The sequence below is a fragment of the Ailuropoda melanoleuca genome, chromosome 9 (assembly GCF_002007445.2).
Source record: "Ailuropoda melanoleuca isolate Jingjing chromosome 9, ASM200744v2, whole genome shotgun sequence".
Lineage (NCBI taxonomy): Eukaryota > Metazoa > Chordata > Mammalia > Carnivora > Ursidae > Ailuropoda > Ailuropoda melanoleuca.
Window position 1 is genome coordinate 66,725,000 of NC_048226.1, and position 9,842 is coordinate 66,734,841.

The 9,842-nt window shown below is 50.0% G+C and overlaps 1 protein-coding gene across 2 annotated transcripts; it reads left to right on the forward strand.

Moving 5' to 3' along the window:
* Nucleotides 1-806: 806 nt before the first annotated feature.
* Nucleotides 807-8,503, forward strand: OSR2 (odd-skipped related transciption factor 2). Of its 2 annotated transcripts, none has more exons than XM_011237205.3 (4): nucleotides 807-1,176; nucleotides 5,226-5,993; nucleotides 7,056-7,155; nucleotides 7,928-8,503. In XM_011237205.3, exons 2-4 carry the CDS (start codon nucleotides 5,338-5,340, stop codon nucleotides 8,108-8,110), a joined length of 939 nt encoding a protein of 312 aa, XP_011235507.1. In that variant the 5' UTR covers nucleotides 807-1,176; nucleotides 5,226-5,337; the 3' UTR covers nucleotides 8,111-8,503. The 2 variants fall into 2 exon arrangements, with proteins under 2 accessions (XP_011235507.1, XP_002914033.1); XM_002913987.4 differs by having other exon boundaries at nucleotides 8,010-8,503.
* Nucleotides 8,504-9,842: the final 1,339 nt, after the last annotated feature.

Consider the following 9,842-nt stretch of genomic DNA (forward strand, 5'->3'; position numbering starts at 1 on the left):
TTTTGAGAAGCTACAATAGTATTTTCCTAAAAATTTTAAATGATTGTTCTTCACCCATTCCAGATGGAGTCTTTATTGTTTGCCAATGGGTTGCATATGCCCACCCTTTAAACAAGTTGGTTTACTGCTTATAAAATGTACCTTGGCTGATTAAACCTTAAATATTGGAAGAAATTTCTTCTGGGACATTCCATATATGTCTTTGCAGTAATTGCGGAATTAGTCAATTGTCACCTCTAAAAACAAACTTCGTTTTGAAAACAGCAAGCAAAAGCAGACTACAGATACAGTCGTGATTGACAAAGCTGTATTTAAAATTGAGGGAAATGTGATATGTATTGGAGAATACAGTCTAGAACTGATTGATTTTACTCTACGAAGAAGATGGTTAAATTAAACGTTAAGATGTGGAAATTAATCTGACGAGATCGCCAAGTAAAACTACAAAATGCCGTTTGTGTTACTCTGCAGGGTCTTCAGGAAGCAGAGAACCAGCTGTTGAGTTTCTAACAGTGTAAGGAAAAGTGGCACCGGGAAGGAAAGGGGGTGGGCTTTGCTTCTGTGTGAGTTTTGAACTGAGTCACCTTCGGCTCATCTCTGTAACAGGGAAACCTCGAGCAAACCTGTGCCTTTAAGACTCAGTTGCTATCCAAACACAAGTAAACAGAGTGGACCATTAGCGGGCGCCGGGCGCGGAGGCGGAGCCAGGCTCCGTGGGCCCCGCGCTGCAGCAGGACGCCCGCCCGAAGGGGAGGCGGGGCTGCTACTAAAGCCCGGGACTCCTGGCCTCGAGCAGCCTGGGGAGGGACGCGGGCGGGGACAGAGCTCGAAGCGCTCGCTGCTGGAGGGTGATGGCCCTGCGAGACTGCAGGCTCCGACCTTACCCGGAGTCGGCGGCGAGAGGCTCGCGGAGGCGCGGGGTTCCGGGCGAGCGCTGAGCCCCTGCTCTACCAACCCCCGGGCTTTACAAACTCCACGTCCACAGACCTGGACGAAGGCGAGGATCCGCTCTCGTTTTTGCTGCTCGTCGTCCTCTAGATCATGTCCGCGGCTCCCGGGATTCCGCTCGGAAAAAGAAGTTTGCGCCGCGTGGACCCAATGACCTTTCCGAGCTCTGCGCCTCACCACCTGGGCCGGGTCTGAGCGGCGCTGCCCAGGCGGACCTTTCTGAGGGAGGTGAGTGTCCGCTCTGGGAAGGAGCTGCAGCCTCCTTAAGGAAGGAAGGGTATAGGGGGTGCAGGGGACACTCACATTCTCGGTCAGGCGTGCCGCACGTTCAGAAATTGTGAAAAGAAATCATATGGATGCAATCTTTGGGGCATTGTGTTTCTCACTTTATCGGATCCCCGGCACTCCACTCCCAGCCAACATTTAAGGACACACACTTTTTGTGCTGTTTTTAGTTTTGTTTAGCGACATTTAATCTGAGCATTCAGCAAGCCTTCTTATAAAAACTGATCAACGTACGCTGAAATAAAACCCCATAATCCCGTGGTGTTTCTGATGGTGCCGTAGTATTCCTGGTCCACCCGTCCCGGGGCAGCCGCGGCAGCGCCGCGCGAACGCGCCGGGACTCACACTGCCTGCCTAGCCAGCGCGTTTCAAGAGGGAAGTAATCGTTCAGTCCTAGGTAATTCTCCAACCTTGTGCTGGCCTTTTGATTTCCCTCCCACCCTCCAGTCCTGGGGGGTGGGGGGGCAGTGCAGAAGGCAAATTCCCCCGGGGTTTAAACGCTTAGATTCTCGCGTTAGAGCTGCAGAGAAAGGAGAGGCGGTTGCAGGAAGGAGGGAGGAAAAGGTGTTTGTGGAGGGAGCGCTGGATCCGTCTCCCTACCTGTTAGCAGAGAACAAAAGAGGGTTGGCGTTTCCCGAAGCGAAACGGCGCAGACAGCTACTTTCTCTGCTAAATAAACTGCAGTTCTGAGCAGAACAAGAAAATTACTCACGCAGGGGGAGCGAGGGAGCAGAGAGAAACAGAACCCAGATTATGCGGAAGGCATCTTAATTTAATTAACTCCTTGGGAAGGCAGAGGCGCTGCGAAGGGGCAGGAACTTCGCGGCCGTTTTCCTCCGTTCACCTGATCCAGGCTGGCCATCATTACTACTTTTTAAATGATCTCCTTATATCTACTAAGACTTTCGCTTTGATTTATGTAAAATTTCACTGTGGCTTGGGCTGAAATTCAGCGAGTCTATGGATCCACCAGTCATTTCTCTCACACCAACACACAGGTTTTAGCAGATGACCCCTGACTGTATATTATTTTTAGATAACTCAGTGTAATAACAGCATTACCAAAGAGCAAGACTCTATCAAATTACCACGTACCTTCTTTTCTCCAATGTTTTGAAAGCTTCACTGAACTGAAATTAGTTATGGACACTTTTTTACTTGTTGACAACTAGGGAACTAAATTTTACAAAACTTCTGTACATGCCTGGAAATCCCTGTGAAGAAGACTGATGAAAGAAAACTAGCCTCAGCCCCACCGAAATATTAATGTCTTTTAATTGGTTCTTTCCTTGTAAAATTAAAAGTAACCAATGGTCCGAAAAGAGGTAGAGGAGAAATGACAGTAAGGATGATGATCGCTATTATTGCCTGAAACTCAGTGTGGGAATTACATGCTCAACTTTAGACAAAACGAAAGTACTTTAGATCTCTATATTGACTTAAAATATCTTTTGATATATATTTCCAGCAACTCAGTGGGAGAGTGGAAATCTAAATTCCCTAATTATTTACGGCAAAGGTGTTTGGTGGGCATTTAGGGTTGTTCTGTTTGTAAAAGGATGGAAGTCACCAATGGTTTGCTCTTCCTCTATGAAGAAACTATCTGTCCTGCAAATTAAAATGAAAACTTACTATGAAACACACGTTTGTGCCATTTGGGGGCTGAACTGGAATAGAGTTGCTAATTTTTGTGTTATAAACCATTTGAAGAGAAGGCAAGGAAGATGGCACTCAACTTTGTGCTGGCAGAATTAACATGTAGTGTTTAGGGCAGATTTCACTTTGTGCATGTGAAATGGAAATCACAACTGGTGATATTCCTTCAGTTGACAACCTCTCCCTCCACCACCCCATAACAGTGGTAGGAGCTGTACTTTGCCTCCTGTATTTATTTCTAAGAACTCTAGTCTGGGAATACACCCAAATAATAATTTCAGTTTCCTCTCTATGGGGGAGATCACTTTTTAACACTAGGGGGAAGATAATATTTTGAATCTCTGGAAAATACTCATTACACAAAAAGAAGGAAATAAAAGTGTAACTTACTATTTTTAATGGAAGAGGAAATAATCAGATTATCAGGGATGTTAGTACCTTTTTTTCTGCCTTTCTAGGAGGGCTTGAGGGTTGCCACTGAACAAAAATGAATCGTGATTTGTGGTGGGAAAGTTTATTACTAATGGGGGTTTACAGTTTCGGTTGAGTGGTCTGACTAAGACCCTTTGACTCTTACACACCTCTCATTAACTCCCAGTCTGAACTGCCAGACCAAATACTACCAAGCAGAAGCAGTGCATTAATAAATCCCTGTCTCTGAGCATTCCAAACAGAAGAGGAGGGAGAGAAGGTGTGGGCCTCACTGAGGCGACCATATTCTGCCTTGTCAGAGCGCTGGGTCATTAGCGCGGTCCCCCAAGTCTGCCCTCGGAGCCCCGGGCAACACTTCACAGCACACCAGAGAAGATTCAGGCGTGTTAAAGGGTGGGTGATGAGGGGAAGACTGGACAAAACTTCCCACCTTCCTGCTGGGTTCAAAAGCCAGACTTAAATGTTGTTGGCTCTGACCGGCCCGCCTGCCACTCTCCAGGGAGGCACTTAGCTGGGAGTCCCGCACCTGGGGAGCTGAGCTCAGAGGCAAGGCCCAGGTCCGCGGAGCAGGCAGAACTGAGGCTTAAAGGCAGCTGGAAGTGGGAAAAGGTGGGCCCATCCTGAATGCAGATGAGGTGTCCTGGGGAACCTGGGTCTGGAATCAGACCTCTCTATTGCTGTTTGGGGCGCAGAGAGATGCGAGTGCTTGCACCCTGCTTAGGCCCAGGCCGCACACGTCTCCCAGCAGATAACGAGCTTCTTCCAGGCCGGCAAAGCCGCGCTGTACCCGGCCCGCTGTGGCTCCCCGGCTGCCCCTTCCCTATCCCTACCCCAAGGAGCCAACTATCCTCTTCCCTCCTCTCTGCTCTTCTCCCGAGGCCTCCCCGGTGTAGGAGCGGCTCCTGATGCCAGGCCGGGAAGCCGCTTCGGCCTCCCGAGAGCTTGGCGCTCGGTCTGGGAGAAGGTGTTCCGGCCTCAGGGAGGTTCTCCGCCCACCCAGCCCTATCCCACACCACCGCACCGCACCCCCCGGGGAGCCTGAGCCATCTGGAAGGGATCTTGGTGGGGGGTGGGAGGGGACGGCCCCTGGGGAGGAGGGGGCGATTCCAGGCAGAACCCGGCCCCCGAGGTGTCACTTTTCTTTCCTGCGGCCCGTCACCGCTGATAAATGGGACTGAGGCAGAGGAAGGAAAAAGAAAACCTCCGAGGTCAGCGCGGGGCGAGACGGGCCCCTCCGAGGGCCCGAGGGCCCTGGAGCGCGAAGCGCACCCCGGCTGCGCTCCCGCACGGGGCGGCGTGGCCGGGGTAAGCGCGGGAAAGGCGACCGCGGGGCGGGGCAGCCGGCTGGGGGCGCCGCGCGAGGGCAGCCGCTCGGCGGTTCGGACTGGCCCTCCGCGTCGCTCCCCGGGGAGCTCGGATGGGCCTCGGCGACAGAGACTCGGCTCTAGGCCTGCGGGTGCCGGCGTCTCGGGACTTGGTGTTTGCCCGAGCTTCGCGGCACAGGGTGGGGTGGGTGGGCTGAAGTCGGCGCTGCCTCTGCTGAAGCACTGCCCCCCTCACACACACACCACCCGCCTTTCTTTCTCCCGGGCCCGGCTCTTCCGTTCCTTGCGTGCCCGCAGTCCGACCTTCCTGTGGGCGCCCACAGAAGGGGCGCGGGGCACCCCGCTCGCCAGAAGGCCACTTCCTGCTCCGCCTGACACCGTGGCCCCGGAGCCGAGTTCGGTGCGGACTCGCATGGCAGGCGCGATGCGGTTCCCTCACCACTCCTTTTGAGGGCCCTGGAGGAGAGTGGGGAGGAGGACTTTGAAGGAAGGTGTGTGGTAACCCTCGCTGGCGCCAAACGGCAGGCCGAGACAGAGTTAATAGTCACAACTCTCCCTCTCTCCCCCTGCCATTTTTAGGGTTTTCTCTGCGTGCCGTGTCTCTCTGGGTTTTCACCGGAGCCCCACGCCCACCTGCCTCTGAGTCCTGGAAGAAAGGGGCGGTACCCTCCGCCCCCCAGCACCCGGGAAAATGGGGAGCAAGGCCCTGCCGGCGCCCATCCCGCTCCACCCGTCGCTGCAGCTCACCAATTACTCCTTCCTGCAGGCGGTGAACACCTTCCCCGCCGCGGTGGACCACCTGCAGGGCCTGTACGGTCTCAGCGCCGTGCAGACCATGCACATGAACCACTGGACGCTGGGGTACCCCAACGTGCACGAGATCACCCGCTCCACCATCACCGAGATGGCGGCTGCGCAGGGCCTCGTGGACGCGCGATTCCCTTTCCCGGCTCTGCCCTTTACCACCCACCTCTTCCACCCCAAGCAGGGAGCCATTGCCCACGTCCTCCCAGCCCTGCACAAGGACCGGCCCCGTTTTGACTTTGCCAACTTGGCGGTGGCCGCCACGCAAGAGGATCCCCCTAAGATGGGAGACCTGACCAAGCTGAGCCCGGGGCTGGGTAGCCCCATGTCGGGGCTCAGTAAATTGACTCCGGACAGAAAGCCCTCCCGAGGGAGGTTGCCCTCCAAAACGAAAAAAGAGTTTATCTGCAAGTTTTGCGGCAGACACTTTACCAAATCCTACAACTTGCTCATCCACGAGAGGACCCACACGGATGAGAGGCCGTACACGTGTGACATCTGCCACAAGGCCTTCCGGAGGCAAGACCATCTGCGGGATCACAGGTGAGGTGGGGAAAGAGGTAGGCCCGGGAAGGGAAGGCGACTTTGTCCAGAGTACCCAGTCCTGAGAGACATTCCAAGTGTCACTAAAATACCCTCTGCACTAGAATATATCCCCAAAGGCCCTCCCTGGCCAGCTACAACTAACCCCCAACAATTACCTTTTTCCTCCTCTGTCTCCTGCTGCGTCCCTGTTTGGAATGCCGAAGGGCCTTTCCTCATCCTTAGGCGAATGCAATCTGGTGGGTTGGCCTTGGTCCTGAGATCTGTTTCCCAGTTTCCTCCCGGTCGCCGTTGAGGGGCGGGGTGGGTAAAGCCGAGGGTCCCCGAAGACCTTCCCGTGGTGGGTACTAGTCCGGGCTGCCGTCAGACCATTTCTAGAATTGTCGTAGTGCGCCTCTACTGGGTTCCCTCCCTGCGCTACTCCCCACCCCCAGGTGCACCCCAGAGCCTGCCAAGGCGATCTTTCTTTTATTTTATTTATGGGGGTCTTGAGATCACTGAATTTAAAAACAGCTCCCCACAACCCCTCCACCACCTTAAACTCTGCATTCATAAACGAATGAAGAAATACTATAATGTAAGTGTTTTCATCGGGTAAAAACTTCCCAGGAGAGGGGTTGGGGTGTCTTCTCTCTGCACTCTACCTGCAATTCCACAGGGTTAGGACTTCAGTTGGGCTCCTCCGTGGCTGTTTAGGGATTCGCTAAAATCCATTCCCCTGAATTCGACCTTGCCTAACATCCTGATTTGGCCAGTTTAAGTACCACGGAAAGCCGTAGAGAACAGGAAGGACTCATTCGGCAGGATTTTAAGCTCCAGAATACGCCAGAGAGGGCGATCAAGTGTAGATAAAGCCAGCGTCCGGTGAATGTTTTGAAGAATCTGTTAGTTGAGGTTAACCATAAACAGAATTACACGGGGGGGGGGGGGAATCTAAAAATATAAATAATGGGAATCCCGTTTCTTTTGTCCTCTCACGACTTCCTTTTGAGTAGCTGTCAAAAGAAACTCCTCATCATGGTGGTAAAGCCATTTCAATGAAACCCTTATATCCATTTACAGGTATATCCATTCCAAAGAAAAACCTTTCAAATGTCAGGAATGTGGGAAAGGATTTTGTCAGTCTAGAACTCTAGCGGTTCACAAAACTTTACATATGCAGGTAAGTTTGTTTCCTTGTTTAAAGACAATGGCTGGTTTCGTTTTATCATTTTTGCTCCTTACAAAGGTGTTCAATGGCCGGCTCTTTCTCTTAAAATTCTCTGTCTAGATTTAGTTTTCTAGGTGGGGAAAACAGCACTCAACTTTTTTATACCCCCCCAAAAAAATTTATCTTCCTTAACACAAACCATTATTATATTTTTCTTAAAGAAAAGACCATTCTCTGTATTCTAAATCCTAATTTTAGAATTATTATTTTTTCCCCCATCCGATCTGTCCTGCATTTAAAGCTTTCGTGTTTGGGAGGAAATAAAGGTAATTTTGATAATGGAGGCATGGTGAAATCCCATATGCTCTCTCTCCCAAGGGCCTCATAATTTGTAGTTTTCTGAACATTGAGGAATAGTTTAATTTTCCAGCAAAGAGGAACCTTATTGCCCGGGAGAATGTCGTTCCTTAAGAGAGGATTAGAGTTTTTCCTTCCTCCTTTTCCTGCCTGTGACACGGTGATGAAATGTAAAGAGCTGGAAATCACAAAGCCCACCGTGGTGGCCACTGGCAGTTATCAGTGTAATCGGGGCCCCTCTGTGTGCCTGCGCGCGTGTTTTCGTGATTGGAGGATTAGAAGCCAGATTTGTTCCTGCAAGTCCCCTCTTTTGTTGTCGTGCGCATGTTATGTTAACGGCTTGTGATACCGATAAGACAGAAACTATTGAGAAGTGTGCGGTGGTGGTGTGAAGGATTAATCCTTTGCTTGCTTCACATCTGAACAGGAATCTCCACACAAATGTCCCACATGTGGAAGAACCTTTAATCAGAGAAGTAATCTGAAAACTCACCTTCTCACCCATACAGACATCAAGCCCTACAGCTGCGAGCAGTGCGGCAAAGTGTTCAGGCGAAACTGTGATCTGCGGCGGCACAGCCTGACTCACACCCCGCGGCAGGACTTCTAGAGAAGCCCAGGATGTGTCCCATGCCGCCGCTGCTCCCCTCCCCAGACACCTCTCCACGCCTCCCACCCAGGGGTCGCACCCCCAACCCCTTACTGACCCCAGCTCTTCCCTTGCTTCAGCTGCACCTGCAGCTCCAGGGAGTTAACTCTTCTGCTCGAGGACTGGGAACTGTAGAAAGCCACACAAGTACACCCCTTCACAAAGAGCATATGCTAGTTTCTTGTAGATATTCATAGCTCATTTTAGAGCTCTGTACATAATGTCCTGGGTCTTTGTTTTGTTGTTTTGTTTGTTTTTGTATCTTGTTGGATGCACCTAGATATGGAAAATGGAAGCCAAATTTATCTTTAAAGAGTGTATTTTCAAAATAAAACTTCTTCTTGTTTGTTTCAACACTTCTGCAAAAGTGTCTTGCTATTTAACTTCTGTGTTTCCTCTGGGTTCTGGAAGAGTAGGATGCCTCTAAAATACTCAATATCGAGGGTGTTCTTATCCCTGCATTTTAAAAATAAGACTTCTCATGATTCTTTTACTGAAGCGTCAGTTCTTCCCTTTCTGTATTGTGGCATTTTGGAATTGGACAATTTGGAATTGGAATTTTTGTTTTTCAAAGATATTAAAATTGATACCGTTAAGGTTTTATCCCCTTTTGCTTATCCTATTTCCTTGTGTATTATTCCTTCAGATAAAAGCAATATAATGATCATTATTAATAGCATGCAACTCCATGACTGCCCTCCCTGAAAGCACAAGGTGAGAAAAGTCCTTGACCTAATGTCAGAGTTTATGATGGACAACTTCTCTTACCATTAGACTTTGAACACTATGATTTAGCATTACAGACAGAGACTTTATCCTGGTTTCAGGAGAGAAGCCTAATAATCCTCCTAGAAGAGTGCAGGAAGGTGCAACCTTCAGAAGACAGCAGACGAGGAAAAACGAGAAGCTACTTAGCCGTGAAAATATTTCTATCCTAGGGTGGAGGTGCTTTCTTCTAGAAAATTCAGCTTTCTCTGCAAAGCAAACTGGGTCAGGTCGCTTGCAAAGTCTCCATCACTGGTTGGCCTTTTGTCCCTGGGAAAATGCCAGAAGTATAGGTACTCTGTATGGAGCTCATGGCAAGTATATAATAATCTTCTGAGACATTTCAACACTTTCCAGATGGTTCCTGGGGAGTGACACTAATATCATGACAGACAACCTGTATAGGATTTAGGTGGAAGGCTTTGGATACAGATAAACTGTAGTACTAGGCAGAGGCTGGAAGGGAAATAACTGGATTTAAGGAGGGAACATCAGAGGAACCCATGGCCCCCTAGCCAAGGAGGTACTCACAGGCTTTAATACAGAACAAAAGAGTGAATTAGGTACTCTCAGATTTTTTTCATTTTTGTATTTGTTCTGGATGGCAGGTTTCATCTTTAGGGTGATACCAGCTAACACATCCTATGTTTGTACTTTAGAATTCTCCTTAATGGTGCATAGGGATTTAAGGACTAGATTCCAAATTTTTCACCAGTGCCTTGTTCAATACAACTTACAAAGAAGTTTCAAAGAGTGTTCCAGATTCAATGCTTACTCTGTTCTCAGGGGAGCTGGCTGGAAGTCACTTCTGCTTCTCATGAGAGATGAATTCTCTCCAACAAAGTGTCCACTCACCAAGCCTGTGTGTCTAATGCTCACGCAAATGCATTTCCCAACATGGGATGGGCCCAAGCCTTCACGGAGGAGA

What these genes read in the sequence shown, in the direction of transcription:
- OSR2 (XM_011237205.3), top strand. Translation starts at nt 5,338, where the DNA reads ATGGGGAGCAAGGCCCTGCCGGCGCCCATCCCGCTCCACCCGTCGCTG. An exon ending in GACCATCTGCGGGATCACAG is followed by an intron (nt 5,994 to 7,055) that starts GTGAGGTGGGGA and finishes ATCCATTTACAG; the next exon opens with GTATATCCATTCCAAAGAAA. An exon ending in ACAAAACTTTACATATGCAG is followed by an intron (nt 7,156 to 7,927) that starts GTAAGTTTGTTT and finishes ACATCTGAACAG; the next exon opens with GAATCTCCACACAAATGTCC.